Source organism: Sphaeramia orbicularis, chromosome 11 (assembly GCF_902148855.1).
Source record: "Sphaeramia orbicularis chromosome 11, fSphaOr1.1, whole genome shotgun sequence".
In the NCBI taxonomy this organism is placed as follows: domain Eukaryota; kingdom Metazoa; phylum Chordata; class Actinopteri; order Kurtiformes; family Apogonidae; genus Sphaeramia; species Sphaeramia orbicularis.
The window spans coordinates 17,367,504-17,386,874 of record NC_043967.1 but is presented as its reverse complement, the minus strand read 5'-3'; the positions used below and the strand labels follow the sequence as shown (position 1 = coordinate 17,386,874).

The following is a 19,371-nucleotide window of genomic DNA, read 5'->3' as shown; positions in this document are numbered from 1 at the left end:
GTTACTAATTTAATTATTTTTTTGGGGAAAGTAACTAGTAACTATAACTAATTACTTATTAAAAGTAATTTGCCCAACACTGGCCAAAACATTAAAATAATGAGCTGAAAAAAAAGAAATAAAGTTCAGGTTAAGGCAGATAAAAACCTTTTCACAATACACATATTAATTCAACACATTAATTATTCAAAAATATCGATTAGCGGGGCTGTAAGTGAGATGAGTTTTGATGGTTGTGTAGTAAAGGTGACTTGTTGTACCTGACATTGCTGTTGTAGATGTTGAAGGTGAGACAGACGATTCCCAGCAGGATTCCCAACCCGGCGAAGACGGAAACAGACACGAAGAGTTTCTGAGACAGGTATCGAAACTCCTCAATGACCACCGTCTGGTCTGCAGGGGGGCCTGAGCCTAAAATAAAGAACACAGAGCAAAACAAAAGAGAGGACAATGAGGCGTTTGAGGAGACTGTCACAGACACTGGAATGGGAACATCTGAGGAGAACTTGGAATTAGTAGAGCAGAAAAGCTAAATGCTTCCCACTGTTTGCTCTGACCACTTGGCTTATCAGAGCAGCACCCAGCCTCAGCCTCCAGTGTTCCATTAAAGTTTGCAGTAAATCACACAGTGACTTAACGCTTATATCCATTACTAAGGTTCATTTAATGCTCAGATCACCGTCAGAACTACACAACTTTCCACTGTTTGGTTCATTTCATTTATTGACCTCTACTTTGCATCATTTATGAGCCATTTACCAGTTTTAAAAAGCAACGTTAGGTATGAAGAATGGCATAATGTGTCTAATGTGATAGACAGAGCTAAGTCAAAATGTGGCTGTAAGGGTGTACAACAGTGGTTTTCAAAGTGTAAGGGGTGCCTCCCCTGGGGGGTGCCAGAGGACTTCAGGGGAGGGGCGGCATGAGAAAAAATACACCTGAATAAAAAAGAAAAAAAGTGAAAACATCTGGTTAGCTAACTCCAGTACATGTGAGGGGCAAAATGCATTGATTTTTAGTACCTCAAGTGAAAGTGAGAGAGGACACAGAGTCTGGGGCGAGCAGAAAATAGAAGAAGTATGACCCTGATTATTTAAAGTTTGGCTTTTCATGTATTGGTCCTGATGATGCTCCGCTGCCACAGTGTGTTATTTGCAAAGAGGTGCTAGCTGACGACAGCGACCGTGTAAACTCCGGCGTCATATTGAAACTAAGCACCAAAGTTTGAAAAGTTAAAAACACACAAAGATGTTAAGATGTGTTAAAAGAGATGTTAAAAAACATACACACATGTTAAAATCTATTTAAAAGATGTTAAAACACACAAGATGTTAAAATGTGCAAAAAAGGATGTTAAAAACACAGTAAGCTGTTAAAATGTGCAAAAAGGATGTTAAAAACACACTAAGATGTTAAAATGTGCAAAAAAGGATGTTAACTCTTTAAGTGCCAGACAGTTAAGGGGCTAATAAGCCTTAAAAGTGCCACAGAATTTGGCCGTGTTTCAGTATTTCGTGTCGTTTTTATAATATTTGAAGAATCCTGCAGGAAACCGCTCGATAACATCCGACCGATTGCTGATTAGATCCAAAACGCACCGGACGCAGCCGATTCATTATTGATCGTAATTTGCATAATTTATAATAATAATAATAATAATAATAATAATCTTTATTTATATAGCGCTTTTCATACATGAAAAACTGTAGCACAAAGTGCTTTACATATCAGTTTAAAAATCAGTACCGCCCCCCACCCACACCCACCCACTCACCCGCACACACACACACACACACACATATACATGCAAACCCACAAGCTCACACATACTGAAGAAGACTGACTGAGCACGGGTAGACCAGAACAAAAATGTACAAGTAAAAGTAAAACATCAATTTAGGAGGCGCTGTCTCAGGGAGCCATCCGCACCAGGAGGCAGCCGCCGACCCCGGCGACCAGGCACCAGCAACACAGCCCCGAATCCCAACTAGTGGGAGAGGGCCAACTGGGACCCCCACCCACCAGAAAAGAGCGGACCCCAGTGAGAGAAGGCGCCACAGCCCCCGGAGTCCACAGCCGCCCCCCGGCATGGAGGGCTCCCTCTGATGAAACACCGGAGAATAAGAAACATTAAAAAGATATTAAAATATTATTCGGTCGCGTGACCTCAAATTCCCGTCTGCTTGGTCTCAAAAGGGGGACGCAGAAAGAACGTCATCGAAATGTGAGAAAGAAATGGGGGTGGATGGTTTGTTTGTACACAAATGTGGCGTGTTCTCCAAAGCCGATCTGATCGGCCCGTGGCACTTTACAGGTTGTTTTCGTAAAGCCGATTTAATCGGCCCATGGCACTGAAAGTGTTAAAAACACACTAAGATGTTAAAATGTGCAAAAAAAAAGATGTTAAAAACACACTTAAAATATGTAAAAAAAAAAAAAAAAAAAAAAGAAAGAAAAAAAAAGTTAAAACACAGATGTTAAAATTGGTTTTAAAAAAAGATGGTAAAAACACACTAAGATATTAGAATGTGTTTAAAAAAGATATTTATGCACATACCTAGAAAAGATGTTTAACATGTTTAAAAAATATGTTTTAGAACATACAAACATGTTTAAGATGTTTAAATTTATTGTTGAAACCTTTTTTTTTAAGCCTGCACGGAACATACAAAGCAACAACAATAACAGTAATAGTAGTAATAATGGGGGGGGGGGGGGGGGGGGGGGCTGCTTTTGAGTTCTTTTAGGGGAGGTTTACTATCCCACACTTTGAAAACCCCTGATGTAGAAAATGGAGGCTCACATCTTTAGCAGTTGAAATAAAAAAGTATGTGTAGGATTGTTTCAGCTAAAATAACTTATTGTATGTGACGCTTGTTTTAATTTGTCAAAGTGCATAAATTAAGTGCTATTTCTACTATTTGAGAAGGATTTTTGAGTTTATGATTGGACTGCATGAGTTCACACAGGTGGTAAATAAATAACTATGAAAACACTGCAGAAGAAGCTGAACACTAGCCCCAAATTAAAAGCATTTGCATTTCTAGATACACACGTTGTAAAGAAATTTGCATGAAAAAATGGACTTACTTCAATTATGACCAACTGCTTAACTGCACAACAAATGTAAATATGTAGGCACCAATATAAGCATTTTCCTAGAGGCTCACACAATACTCAATCATAAGCCGTCATGCCATCAAATTCATGTTTACATAGCATCCAAGCATTAATGTGGGAGTCCCTTCGTAAAATTTAGCATAAGCTACATTAAGCCGATTCTCCTCACTGTGTTTTGATTGACAGACCGTGGCTGTGACTTATGTCTGTAGTCATATTGCTGTGGTTGTTGCTGCTGGCTGTGTCCTTGAATGTTATGATTACCATTGCTAAGACTTTATATGTGCAGCACTTTCTACATGTAGTCAGTGCCCTATGTGTATAGTGTGTCTTTTCCATGCTTTATACATATCATAAGGAACTCATCATAAATTAACCCTTTCATGCATATTGGTCACTCCAGTGGACAGTTATTCTACATCTGTTTTCTTGTATATTCATGGGTTTTGTTGTTTTAGTTCCATATGAGCTGGCACAGTGGACACTTTCGTACCATCCCATAATAATACACTGACATTCACACCATTACTGTAACTTTGCTGTTCTTGACAAACTTGATCTGCACTAACATGTTTGAGTGTAAAGCAATTGATAATAAAAATTGGGAATATGATAAAATGTGAGAAAACATCAGATTAGCTGCATTAAAAATGTTTTTTTTTTTTTTTTATAGTTTTCACACAGTATATTATTTTCTGATATTGCATTCTTTGCTTCAAAAATTAAACACATGGTGTCCACCGGAGTGGGTATTTTTGGAACTCGATGAAAAATTATGAAGGTAGATTTGTTTCTTTATTGCTTTAACTAAAAATATATATATATTTTCAATAAAAAATTTTTTTTAAAAAATCAATTAAAAATAATTCATTTCAATAAAAAAAAAACCTACTCAAAGAAAAAAAGTGTTCAAATGCAATATTTTGGATCTTAAATATTTTTTTCATTCGTTTTATTTTGTTACTTTTAATTATATTTCCGATTATTTTATTGAATATTTTACCAGTTAAATCACCCAAAATTGCTTTATTTGACTTTGTTTTCTTGTTGTGGAATGAACCACAGTACATTTACTATGCTACACGTACAAACCAAAAACAAATATTTTCAATCAAAAAAAAAAAAAAAATTCACTTCACTAAAAAAAAACAACCCCCCCCCCCCAAAAACCCCCCCCCCAAAAAACCAAAAACATTTTCAATCAAAGAAAAAAAGTGTTCAAATGCAATTTTTTGGATCTTAATTTTTTTTTTTTGGCATTCAACACTTTTTTCTTTGATTGAAAAGGGTTGTTATTGCAAATATTTTTTTTGTTGAACATATTTTTTTATGGTTTTATAAAAAATATAATAAATAGGTTCATAAAAAATAGGTTCAATAAAAAAAAATTGCATTTTTTTTCATGCCTAAAGAGGAATAAAAACACTCAGGAATAAAATCTTGGCTAAGGTTCTCATAATTCATGCATGAAAGGGTTAAAGATATCAATAGTTTTGTCTGCCTCTGGTTCTGTCTAAAAAAACAAAACTGAAACACTGATTTCAAAATGGTCAGCTCGAAACTTGACAGAATTGTCAATATAATAGAAAAACATAGGAACAAATTGATTTCTCAGCGAAAACGTGGCCTTAGAAGTATAAACATGCAAATGACACATCCAGCCCAAGGTTCTAATAGTTTTGGATTTTTCATTATAGTTTAGTTTTATTTAGTTTAGACTTTTTTCTCTAATTCAGTTAATTTTGATTTGTTTTTAGAGCAGGTTTGCTAGTTTCTATTAGTTTTCATGTTCTTCTGAATGCTTCATTTTAGTATAGTTTTAGTTTAATTTTAGTTTTTTCATATCTTTTATCTTCTTCGCCGTCGTATTCACATAAATCCCATACAGGACTCTGCTGCTTTCTCCCAACTTTAGTCTCTATGTTGCCAGGTAGAATGGGGATGAGAAGACGACTCTAAACCACAAGTACCATATGGTGCCGCTAGCTAAAATTGCTAAAGCAAAATAAATCGATTTCAAATCAATCTGACAGATGAAAACAAAAGGAATTTTATCCATAACTTTGATTCGTTTTAGTTAGTTATGTAAGCACACAATACAGTTTCAGTTAGTTTCTTGTTTTTTTCTTTTAATTATAGTTTTTATTTATTTCAGTTAACGATAATGTTTTTTCAATTCTAGTTTTCGTCATTTTGTTAGTTTTCGTTAACGATAATAACCTTGATCCAGCCTTGAGGGTAAAAGAAGGCAAACATCCATCCTGGTCTAACAGAATATCCAGAAAATGCATTTGATTTAACCCTTGTATGGTGTTTTCATTTTTTATCAAAAGAAAAATGATGAGTAGTTACTTTTTAATGAATTTTCTCTACTGATGTCTTGATTATATTACATTTTATTACAAAAAACAAACTAAAAACAAGTAGCACTTTAATTCATAAATGTGATCCAGCAAAGGCAAAAGGCAAATATTAAACATATATGCTTTTTATGTTGCTTGTAATTGGGATGAAGTAAACATCTGTTGAGTATTTTAACATTAAATTGTTTGATTATGTTGAATTAAAAATCCACAAATGCAGCAGGTCCACCAGACCCACGAACACTGGCTGAATAAGAAAAATCTGAACACCACACAAGGGTTAATGGGTTGAACAGCGTCTGGAACAGTCAAACTCATGTTAGTTTGATCTCAAATGGGCCAGACCAGTAAAATAATAACATAATAACCTATATATAATGAGAACTCCAAGTTTCTTTTTGTTTTAGTGCAATAAAAAACATTAAATTATGAAAATATTTACATTTACAAACTATCCTTTTACCAAAAAAAGATGTGAATAACATGAAAAAACTGAAATTTCATGAGAAAAGTAAGTAAAGTTTTAACAATATTATGCTTCAACTCATCATTTATACATGTGCGTTACACACAATGTTACACAGAAATGTAGTAATAAACATAATATAGTAAAATTTTTATAGTTTGGGATTTGGAACTGAAATAAGTACAATTTCTACAATATAACGTCTCAGCTTATTATCAACACAACTTATAGATCACAGTGGATCTACAAATACACAGAACATTTAGGAACAGGCAGGATATTGGTAAAATTGCACTTTATTATCTTCAGAGATTTCAGGTTGTTAATATTTGTTCAGGTTATTCATATTTTATTGTTAAAGGATTGTTTGTAGATGTAAATATTTTCATAGTGTAATGTTATTTTTTCCACATTAACCCAAGAAGAAAATGTGTGGTTGTCATAATTTATAGGTTATTATGATATTATTTCACTTATGATCATATTGGTCTGTATGTTGCCCCTGAATTAAAACCAGCTCAACATCCTTGATTGTTAATTCAGATTCAGATTCAGAAAACTTTATTTATCCCATACGGGCAATTCATTTATGGCTTACCACAGACATCAGCCCACATCCAAAGTGCAATGTGACAAACATAACTAAATCAATGCACAAATACAAGATCATTGAAAGCAACTACGAATAATGCATTTAAATAATCAACAATAAATAATCAATAAATACCAATGCAGACTAAAAGACCCTATTGGTTTTGCTAACACAAGAATAAATAAATAAATAAATAAATAAATAAATAAATAAATAAAAAATAAAAAATCTCATATAAAATGACTAAAAGGCTGCTGTCAGAGTTTAAAAGTGTGACAGCTGAAGGAATAAAAGATTTTGAATATCTTTAGTGTAATTTTTGCACTTCCCAAATTCACCCCCCGGGCCAGATTGGAACCTTTGGCAGGTCGGTTGTGGCCCCTGACCTAAAGCGTGCAAACACTGGACACTGCTCAACATGAAGGTCTGAGGTTTATCCCAGATGGTCTGCCTTTGTCCACCTGCAGCATCGGCATGTTCTCCTACATAAATATAGAAAACCTAGGTTTGCTTCAATTGTATCCTCAAAACTAAATCTGTAAAAGTACTTTCGGTCTTTGGTATTTTAGTGTCTGTTACTAAGGTCGTTTCTGAATTTACAGTGCCCTAAGATCGAAAACACTGATAAAATGACCTGAAACTTAAAGGGGTCATATTTTGCTAAACCCACTTTTATTAGTCTTTGGTTTCATTTATTTGCGTATTTAGACCCTAACAGTTCAAAAAGTTGGAATTTGAACCCTCCAGGTGCTGCAAAGCTATCTTTATATTCATGTTGGCAAAAATCGAGTGGATTTCTACAACCTGCTTCAATTCCTGCTTAATTTGTTACGTTTAATAACTAGTTACATCACGACATTTGCACATATAAGGTCAAGACTTTTGACGAAAGCAGCGGTTGTAGTCCACAATGAAAATATGTCCAAACGAGCTGATTACCTAAAATGTTCAGTTGTTGGTTGGATTAACAAACACAAGTGGCTGAACAGGACAGAGCAGCACAGCCAACAACCTGGAGGGGGTGGGGTATGTAGTGGCTCATTTGCATTTAAAGGGCCAGCGCTCAAACCGACTAGTGGTGTCATTATTCAAAAATAGGGTTGAAGATGGACCTGTGGAGTTGAATTAATGAATAATTCAGACCCAAGCATAGCATTTACAGTTTATGTAGACCACAGGGAAATGTTTTAAAATGCATAATTCCATTTAAAAAAGCAAAATATGACCCCTTTAAGGAACCGGTCTCATTGGACGCTATTAACAGGATTTTAAATGAGACAGAGGCATCTGACTGTAGATGTTTTGCTTGATTTATTTACATATTTAACAACTTCTTTACTTTTTTTTTTTTTTGTACGTTACAGGATGTTTTTGTGTATGTATCTTTGGTTGAAACCCAAAAATCTTAAATCTTATAAACTGTGTTGCTGCTTATCTTGACCAAGATGCAAAATCTTCTAAACAATTTTCAGTCTCAATGAGGTTAAATTAAAAATATATGAACTTCATCTTCAGTTTCATCTAAATAATGTAATAAGTATATTTTCTATTTTCTTTCTTTTTTTTTTTTGGCAAAGAGACAATAAGTAGAGCATTTTTCATATCCTGAATGTGTGTCATCCAGTTTAGTTCTGAGCTAATATCATTAAATTAGCAGCAGCAAGGAATAGCAACAGTACGGCTTCAGCTATAGTAATAACTGCCTGACACTAGTTATACAGACAGCAATGCTAATATGATAAATGGACTATATAGTTAAAAAGGGAGGCAGCCAGGCAGATAAATTTGATGTAATATTAGATCACCCAAAAGTCAGTCTGAGACATTCTGGATTATTACTTCTTACTGATCTTGCTCTGACAGGATACACCAGGCGGTTTCAGGACTACTGTAGCAGAGATTGATGGGTAATGATAAAAGTGTGACCTTCTGGGAAAGTTTGACCATAAACCTACAAGTGGATGACAGCGTGCAGGTGGGAGTTTTACAGGTGATGTGACCAGTAGCAGTGACGACCATTTCACTAGTCACAGGTTTTATATGATTTTACAGTAAAAGAAAAAAAGAGAAAGCAAGAAACAATCCGGCTCTGTTCTCTATATGATAATAACAACCTGCTCTGTATATATATATATATATATATATATATATATATATATATATATATATATATATATATATATATATACACAAGGGAGTGAATAAAAGGCAGGAAGTGTGGAATTATAGAGTATAAATTCACTAACCACAAACAATCAGTTCTACAAGGCTGTAATAAAACAACATAAAGTGCAGTGAAGGGTCTTAATTAGCTGTGGTTTAGAACAGGTTCTCTGAAACTGCAGCTTTGTGCCAGCTTTTTGTGGCTGCGTTGTGGCTTTTATTGGATAATGAACAGTTGAGAGGAAGATAGGATATGAGAGTGACAGAAGGTCTCAGTGTGCAGTGTAACCATTCAGCTGATGAGGCTTTACTGATCTATGACTCTCAGGGTGAAAGGAATGTGACTGCTCCGTCAAAATAAGGTTGACCTCAGCTGAACCACAAACCCTCCACAGACTTTTACATACGAAGAGCACGGACAGCAGTTTGTGTAATGATGCTGATTGAATGTTTACTTCAGTTTATTGTTTGGATGTAGAGGTTTTTTGACATGAACTGCACAGTTGAGTACTGAAAAATGCCTGCTATGGTTTGGTCTTGTTTGTACATGTCAACAGTTGTTACAGTTTTATGAATGATATTACCATAAAGAGGTCATATTAAGCTTTTTTAAATGGAATTACACATTTTAAAACATTTCCCTGTGGTCTCCATAAACTGTAAATGCTATGCTTGGGTCTGAATTCTTCATTAATTCAACTCCACAGGTCCATCTTCAGCCCTATTTCTGAGTAATGACACCAGAAAAGGTTGTTTTGGCGCTGGCCCTTTAAATGCAAATGAGCCACTTCACGCCCCACCCCCTCCAGGTTGTTGGCTGTGGTGCTCTGTCCCGTTCAACCAACAACTGAACATTTTAGGTAATCAACTCCAAGTTTGGACATATTTTCAGTATGGACTACAACTGCTGCTGCTGACAAACAATTATGTCATACTCAGAGAAATGTTTGTCGGAAGTCTTGACCTTATAACTAATTATAGATGTAACAAATTAGGCAGGAATTAAAACGGGTTGTAGAAATCCACTATTATATATAAAGATAACTTTGCAGCACCTGGAGGGTTCAAATTCAAACTTTTGGAACTGTTAGGGTCCCTAAATACATAAATAAATGTACCAAAGACTAATAAAAGTGGGTTTAGCAAAATATGAGCCCTTTAAAACTAATATTACATGTTGAGTGAACAGATGCAAGAGGCAAAACTTAAATTAAACCCAGAAAGAATGAAATTAGTGGAATTGTCTAGTACACACCAACCCTTAAAGACCCAAAACTATTTTTGCTGTGACTTCCAAATGATACTTTTCTCCACATTTGACCAGTCCTTTGTGATTTATCACCATTTATTACCATATTAACCTCTGTATGTTGAATTTTTCAGTGAAAAACAGGTATTGTCCTTTAATTCATTTAGTGACCAAGGCTATTATACCAAAACAGAGAAAAATGTATCATTAAGTGAATGTAAAAACACCTGGAGGGTTCAAATTCAAACTTTTTGAACTATTAGTGTCCCCACATACATAAATAAATGTACCAAAGACTAATAAAAGTGGGTTTAGCAAAATATGACCCCTTTAATAGGCACTTCTGAGTTATGGTTAACATCTTTTATGTTGTCAAACTGCTTTGAGTGAGGAAAGATAAGCTTACTGTAATGTGTACTGGAATTTTATTTTTGAGAAATTGAGTTTGAAACTCATATCATTTACAAACCAGCGGTGAAGCTTGTGGATCAGTGGTGAATTTATACCGATTTTTTAAAATAATACTTAGCCCTAGATTCTAAACAGATACAAAAACAGATCAAAACAACATACTACATACCATGCCGCTATTGTTTCTTGTTATACATTGCAGTATTAATGTTATGTATGTGCATTTTGGGCACATGCAGTTGAAACAAATATCTACTTGGACTAGGGACTACAGATGGAAATTAGCACTGCTGCTACAATCTGGCATATTTACAGCTGCAGTTGTTGTAGATGTTCATTAATATGCACTGTCCCAAATGAATAAATAAATAAATAACTGACGTCTATATTGTGGTATATTATTGTTTCTTTCCTTCTACCATTTTAGCCTTCTTAATAACAATAATTACTCTTATCAGTACAACTACTACTACTGTGTTATAGATATATACTGTGAGGAGGGGGGAAGGGGATCTAAAAAAAAAGAAAGAAAGACAGAAAGAAAGAGAGGCACAGCACATGTAATTGATTCTTAGTGTTAGTATGGTGTCTCTATCAATAAAAACAATTACTAAAAAGCAACAGCGGACATTGTCACATGGCATAGTTTAGCATAAGATGAATGTTACTGATTGGATTATTGATTATTACGTCTATCCTGTATGTGTTTACATACACTCTTACTCCCAGCGTGACAGTTAAAAACCATTCTGTTCTCATTGATCCGTGCTCAGAAATGATGAACAATGTAATAAATCATTCGGCATAAAACTGCAGCAGGAATTGATTTCACATCTTAATTTGTGCGTGCGAGTGTTTCACGTCTTGCCGATCAGCATATAAATTCACAAATTTCAGCTGCATATACAGTAACTGGACTTAAATTAATGCAGAGGCTTGTGGTATGTACGGTAGCTGTAAAATGAACACATCAGCTTGTCAGAAAATCAATACAAATTTCTTTGGCTTTTAAAATTATTAAAGCTAATCCCATATATGGAATGTGTGTATAATGACATTTTAATGCTTCACGCTGATATCGTACCAGGGGATCAAACCTGGGTGACACAAAACAGTGGCCTGAGGAGTTCAAGGTGGGACATAGAGTGTTTCTTGGATGGAGGTTATGATCTGTTACATCATTCTTCTGATTTGGAAAGATCAAAGATGATCAACATGATCAAAAAGATTAGTTAAAGAAGAGAAAAAAAAGTGCTTACATGTTTTTTTTTTGTTTGTTTGTTTTGTTTTTTAAATACATAATTAGCTTATAACGAGAGACGTTAACAGCCTGGCATATAAAAAGTCCACACCTAAATCTAACTCGTGTAACTAATGTAAGTAATATGTCTTAACTGGAAACATGTTCTTAAACGCTTTAACTGATGCAGTAGCTTCTCATTTCTTAAACGACCATCAGTTTGATATAGAGCAGGGGTTCTCAAACTTTTTCACCCCAAGGACCACTTTATCATAAAAAAAAAATATTTCACGGACCACCTGACCAGCTCTTCGTTTCTGATTAGTTAATTATTGTACTTCATTTCCACCACAGTTCACAAGTCATGAGAGGTCTTTAATATGACAATAGGGAACCTAGGTAACCTAACTGTATAGAGACGGGTAGGTTTGCATAGACAAATTCAATAAAAGTCTACTCCTAGGCTTATTTAGGCTACATTCGATTCACTTTTAATTGAGAAAACAATTATCTGTACTCGTAACTTTGCTTTGGAAGTCAGATGAGGGTGATTTGAGAAACACTGATATAAATGTGATGTTCTTCTGACATCCTCTCGTGGATCACTTGGGGGTATGATGAGTCCATACTGACCCTGTTCCAGACTAATGGATGCAAACAGGGTGAGAAGAGAAGCGGATGAAGTGATTACCCATCATGCCTAGCGCCTACCATAAAAGCCTGTGGGGGCAGTGTTGTTTCTGTTGGTTCAGGTCTAGGATCAGTGACGTGTAGTGCCCAAAAACAACACAAATAAATGTTGTGACACTGTATCAGCTTAACATTACACACTGTTTAAGGAAAAGACTTCAGGAATATGATATTTTCTTTTCACTGGGATTTTGAAATTGACTTTAGTAATATAAAGTAAGACTAAAACAGATTTACATTTAGACACCAAACCTCATTTAAATCAGATTATGATGAAATCTGCTACCAATGACATATCCCCTCTGAACCTTTAGAGCTTCCAAAATTCGCAAATGTTGGCTGGTAATAAACATGCATTGTGTTAGTGATATTATTTATTTATTCATTTATTTTATTTATTTATTCATTTTTTTGTTATGCTTGTTTATGACTTATTTCCTTCATTTAGTTAATTTTGTTTACTTATGATTGTATATCATTTTTAGACACTGCAAATACTTTTTTTATTTCAAGTCTCTGGGGAGGCCCTCAATAAACCACTTTGGTTTTTGGCTTCCCCGGCATGTCTTGTACTGTTACTGTTATTATAATGATAGCTATTAGCATGACCACATTTTCACTGTGACCATGCTAGTAAGCTTTGACAGGCTCACAGAGCTGCTAGCATGGCTGGTGCAAGTGGAGTAACAGAAATCTAGTACTGCACTCAACTCTGAAATCTATACTCAGAAACACAAGAGCTTTCGAGTTATAAAGTAGGATGGAATATTTCTCCAAAGGCACACAAGGAACACATGCCCATTATATCCTACTATAAGCGTCAGTGTTAATATGAAATAAAACATAACATGCACACACTTGAAAACCCTCAGCCTGAATTATCAGGTGCACTACTACCACCCAGCGGCCTGATTTATCAATGCATGCAAATTTTTTTGGACAGACGGACAGACAACCAACTGAGGACTTTTTACTAAAGAGTAAAAACTAGGTTGGTCAGTCTTTGCTCCAGGAAATCTTTGCTATCATAAATATATCAATTAGCAACATTGAACATGGCAGGTTACAATGGAAACACACATTAGTCTTCTGTAATTGCATTAGCTAAAAAACTAACAGCACTGAGCTGTTTTGTTGCCTAGCAACAGTAAAATAATCCTACCAGCTCCTCAACCTGTGCAGACTCCTCACCATTAATGCAGATGCATGTTACAAGTCTGCAATTTTTCTTTTAGTCGATATTTACTTCAGTGATGAATTTGACCAGCCATGCCCACATTTTAATGATATTCAAAGTGTTACTTGTTTAAAAACTTGGGAAATAATATCTTACTTAGTCCTCCTTGTCAAAAAGCAAAGAGAGAAAACCAAACAACAGTCCCATAGAGACCCAGTGCTACTTTTGTGGCAATTACAAAAATGATTTTTTTCTCTCTATTTACCCTTGCTTAAGTGTTTTATTGCTATATATTATAATATTGTCCTCTGCATTTGGCATTTTTAAGTGAAAATCAGATATTTTCCTATATTTAGTTTACTGATCATGTAGATGTTCCTAAAAGCTCAGATTAAAGTTGAGGGTGATTATATCAAAAACAGAGAAAACTGAAGAACTGACATTTTAAGTAAAATCTATCATTAACTGAACATAAAAAACAAGTGTCTCCATCCACTGTCATTGATCCAACTCCATGGGTTTTACTGGTGAATCAATTTTGTAGAAGATGACTGTGTTTCCACATTAACTATGGAGCCTCTGACCATCCAAATGGGTCATATCTGATGACCATGAAAAGATGACAAACTGCATTTTATACCAATTATTTATATGTATTAATAGGATTAGTGGATCAGATGTTTTCAAACAGTTTACATCAGGAGATGATTTTGTTTGCCAGTTGCTGTTTGGGTCTTTATGGATTAATATACATTGTGTAGAAGAAAGGAACTGATATACAAAAAGTGTGAAAACAGAGGGATAAGAGGAAAAGTTTGTAACAAAGAAAGAGACCTTAAGAAAAACAGAAAAGTCTGGGGAGTGGTATCAGTGATAAGGCTGCGGATACTTTTGGAACACATCCTCACTGAGCTGGGAGTATTGAGGTATTAGAAGTTGCTGCAGGGTGATATAACAAGTCAGAGAGTGAATTTACAACACTGCAACTTCAGGACAGCAATCTGGTGTTAACAAGTGGAGTTTTTTTTTTTCCAAGTCAGCATAATTAGAAGTGCACAGCTCCTGTGATGCATGCACCCTTAACCACAGTTCTCCTGAGCTGTAAAACACTGAAAATGTGGAAATGTTTTTGAGTGGGAGGATTTTACTCACAGTTTGTAAACCCTGCAGTGAGACCTGCCTCACCCTGTCTTAATGAGGCGCTTACCCACCTACAAGTATTCAAATGCCAGGACACTCAGGAGACACCAAACTAAAAGCTGAATCTGCTCAGAATTAAACATGAAAACGCTGCAATGTAAATAAACTAATAAAGCAGCTGCATCTATAAACGGCCCAAAACACACAGCTGCGTGACACCGGTGCACACGCTGGCTCCTCATAGGAAATATAATATACATAAAAAGAGAACCTGGGTTTCTGCGCTCACTCAGGTGTCCCTTTGTATGTTATTCGTGCCCTGAAGGGCCCATCTCTGTGGTTCAGCAGTCAATTTCTTTTTAATACTATCTTTCTGAAGCCAGGACCGGGGCTCCTAGAGGTCTAGATATTTTTATACACCTCGACAATGAGTTTCTCCTCATCCACTGTGACAGCTACAGAACCACAGAAGAATAAGTACTATTGCCTAAAAAGAGAAGTCAAAGTACAGTAGCAGGGCTATAGAAAATATGAGCAAATGTTTTTAAAAATGCTATTTTTCTCAGAAATAGTACAGTGACGTGGCTGGCAATTCTGCACCGTGTCTCCTCTTTGCCGGTACATTAAACATCAGTGAAGCAGGTGCTTTGAAATGTATTACACACATACAGCGGGGAGTCATATGTGGAACGCCTCATTTACAGAACTTAAAATAGATTTAGCGTCTGTTATGTGTTTTTTGGTTGAGCCTCATCTTTGGAGGGGTAGCACAAACTAGGTTAGGGTATTAATGCTGTGGAATGTGACACTGATTCATGCTGCAGTTAAACTAGAAAACAAGCACAACAGGGTTCACGGAAATTAGCAGAGCGCCACCTGGAGTGCTTCCAATGTATGGTAACTGACAATCTAGAACACAGGTGTCAAACATGCGGCCCGGGGGCCAAATCCGGCCCGCCAAAGGGTCCAGTCCAGCCCTTGGGATGAATTTATGAAATGCAAAAATTACACTAAGATATTAACAATCCTTTTAGTTCAAGTTCCACATTCAGACCAATTTAATCTCAAGTGGGCAGGATTCAATAAAATACGATCATAATAACATATAAATAATGACAACTCCAAATTTTTCTCTTTGTAAAAGTAAATATTTTCATGTATTTACACTAAAACAAAGTATAATTTTGCAAACAATGTAAATAACCTGAAATATGAACAACCTGGCATGTCTTAAGAGAAGTAAGTACAATTTTAACAAGATTATGCCTGTTAATTATGCCTGTTATTAAATGTTTGGTGTATTATATATATTATAATGTAAATGTGTAAATGATAAACTGAGGCAGAATATTGTTAAAATTACACTTATTTTTTCAGTTTGTTAATGTTATTCACATTGTTTGAAAGGATAGCTTGTAGATGTAAACCTTTTCATAGTGTAAATTAACTTTTTTCACTCTAAAATACAGAGAAAAGTGTGGAGTTGATATTATTATGTTATTATTTTACTGGTCTGGCCCACTGCAGATCAAATTTAGCTGAATGTGGCCCCTGAACTAAAATGAGTTTGACACCCCTGATCTAGAACATCACCTATAAAGGAGGAAATGGTTTAAAATATCGTAGGTTTCTACTGGTGATGGGCAATATTATTCCTTTCAATAGTTGAATAATCAAGCCAATTAAAGTCAATTATTTGTGACCCCACCCATAACACTTTTTCAAACTTTCCACAATGTATGCAGGTCTCACATAAACATTAGTTCCTTATCTCAACAAAGTAAATCAGACAGCTCCTACCCCTAGTCCATATTAAAACAAGTGGTGCCAGGCACAACAAACCCCGCCCCTCGCACATATTGTAGTTGATTTTGGCATCGATCCAGCTGATGTCATCATGTCTATGCGTGTGCTGATCTCAGGATAGACATAGATAGCATAGACAAATTAAGGCCTTTATAAATAAATGGGTAAAAAAAAAAAAAAAAAAAAGATTTTAAAAATTCATTTAAAATTTGAAGTTTGATCTACTTTTCCCAAAATGTAATCACATCTATTCTCTGTCACTGTCAATAGTTCAACCAATAGTTTTGCAGCTAAAGTGTTAGCAAACAAAGAAACAAACTGAACCAAAAACAATACCCCTTGCCTCCCCTTCGGAGGGCAGGGTAATTATTTGACTTTTAAATAAATAAATACATATACTATGCTTATACTAGTTTTGATATGTGTCACGGAAAACTGGCAAGGACTGTCACCCAGGTCTGGACCAAAGGTCAAGGACTCCAGAGTGAGGCCCATGTCAATAATTTTAAGGTGTAATACCACTGACAACCACTAGGTGCTGCAGCTTAAAGGTCCCATATTATGCTATTTTTCAGTCACGTCATATAGGTCTCAGAAGCTCAAAAACATAGTATTTAAGTTTGTTCGCCCCAAAATCATCCTTTGTTCGGAGTTTCAGCGGTCGAAAAAGTCACTCTCACCAGCCCTCCTCAGAACAGGCTGTTTCTGGGCCTGCTTCTGGGTATGCAAATGAACGCATCTGTCCACGCCCACTCCCCCTCCCCTCTCTGGGAGAGGACGCGGCTTACGCTAGCGGTACTATGCGCTAATGTTGACTGTGAAGCCATGGCTTGTCGGGACGCAGTAGTTCAGCCATACCAGTTCAATACACATGTCTCAGACAGAACATCTTTCCAAACACTGGCTTTCTTTGCCTTGAGGCGTGATTGAGCCCCGACAGAAAACGGCGGTGTTGTGTCGGGTTCGTGGACCTGACACGGAAAGACGCCTGCCGCCACTAATGCAGGCAGCTACTAACAAGCTTGATGCTAACTATACTGATGCCAACCACAAAAGGCCTGTGTTCAAAGTAGTTCTGTTGAATGTCTCTTGATATTATCAGCTCTTGCATGTTAACGGGGACGCAAACGTTAGCAGCAGTAACCGAGCTATGTTAGCTGCCATGCTAACGTTAGACGTACACATCAACAACCACCAGCTTATTCGTAATGTAGGGTTATGCAGTAAAGATACAAAAAAATGAGAAGAACTTACATCTCCCACACTTGTACTTGGGTCACGAAGCGTTGGTACTGCGTCCTTCTTGATTCGGAGTCTTTATGCTAAGCCGGAGCTGTATGGGCCCATGTTAAAAAAACACTCGTCCGTGAAATGCCGGGCACACACATACAAGCGTTTGCGAATGTTGTTTGGTACATGACCATCACAGATAGAATCCAGACACTTTTTACTAGAGGCTCGGAAGTGGGGAGCAAAAATAAACTATCGTGTTGGTGTGTCCAGCCAACAACACCACAACTTGCGTGTCTCGCCTTCGCCATGTTTGTTGTCCAAGAGGTACTTTGCCAGGGTGGGGCTTACCTTTTCATGCAGGGTGGGGGCACAGTCAGGGGGAGGAGTTAAATCCGCTTATGTCGTCATAAGCGGACCCAACTCAAACTCGGCTGTTTGAGCAGGCATTTTCAAAAAATGTGGTGTAGCAAGGCAGGGAGGAAACAGACAGTTTTCAAATTCGAACCTCATAATGAGGCTACTGCAACACACACTACTATAAGAAAACTTTCACAAAGTGAGATTTGCATAATATGGGACCTTTAAAGCCCTGATGACCATAGACTTACATTGAACTTCATTTCAAGCATATTAAGTCAATCTTCTTTTTGCACATATCATTCTTATCTCATTTGTCCTTGGTGGAACCTATAAGTGTCTTGGAAGTCCATGTTTAAGTTACTGATCCATTAATGAGATTTTTACGGTGAGTACTGTGTCAGTCGTGTTTAGTTCACCTGTGATCCCTTGAGCTCCTCCAGCTCAGCTCTTTTGTCCAAATATGGTCATTTCCTGTTTTGAAAACCTAATATCATGATAGCCATAACTGACCAAAAAACCAACCAATGGGAGACATTACAGTGGCTTTGTGACGTTGTCCACCTTTATAGTCTGGACAAATAATGCTGCTGTCTTGTCTTTTTATTTTATGAATGCATGAAACTGTGTAAAAGCAAATATTTCTTGACATAGTGACACATTAATCAAAACTGTAGCTACGCTTGTGCCAGAGCCAATTTGTTAAAAAGAAGATGTACTTTGTGTAAAAGTTCAAAATACAATACTTGATTCAGTATGTTAATATATACAGTACATCAGTGAGGGACTGCAATTAATCATGTTTCTTGGTTTATAATAAAAGAATGATGGGATGCTATATATGCTTTACATATATACTGTAAAAAGAAAGACTTTATTAGATTTGATAGGAAGAGAAAAACATAGTAAGTGAGAAAAAAGATGTGTAGAGAATGCCTTAGGATGTGGTTGGGGATAGATTTTTAACACATCCCCCTGAGCTGAGAGCATTTAGGTATTTGAAGTTGCTGCAGGGTGATATAACAAGTCAGCGAGTGAATTTACATCACTACGCAACTTCAGGACAGGACTGCGTTAAAAGTCAGCATTATATCAGTGTAATTATAGGTGCATTAGAACTGCGGTATTTTAGTGGGATAGATCTTAACACCATTAAATTAACTTTCACACTATTAAATTAACTCTCCTCTCTAGCTGCGGCAGTAGAAACGGCCCTTTCTATAACAGTTTGAAGTTGAGTGGTAAAATGTTTTTCTTCTCTACTTCTTCAACACCATAAGTCAGGGACAGAGGGGCAGATTGTAAGCGTTATTTCACATTTCACAGGTCAGATACTGCTGGATTGGAGACACTAATCTTGGGCG

At 36.2% G+C, this 19,371-nt stretch overlaps 1 protein-coding gene across 1 annotated transcript in view; it reads right to left on the bottom strand.

Moving 5' to 3' along the window:
* Window positions 1-19,371, bottom strand: part of gabbr1b (gamma-aminobutyric acid (GABA) B receptor, 1b) — a 325,006-nt gene that overhangs the window by 44,561 nt on the left and 261,074 nt on the right. The window contains exon 16 of the mRNA XM_030147671.1: window positions 261-411. Within this exon, the coding sequence (XP_030003531.1) occupies window positions 261-411 (151 nt within the window). The remainder of the gene's footprint in view (window positions 1-260; window positions 412-19,371) is intronic.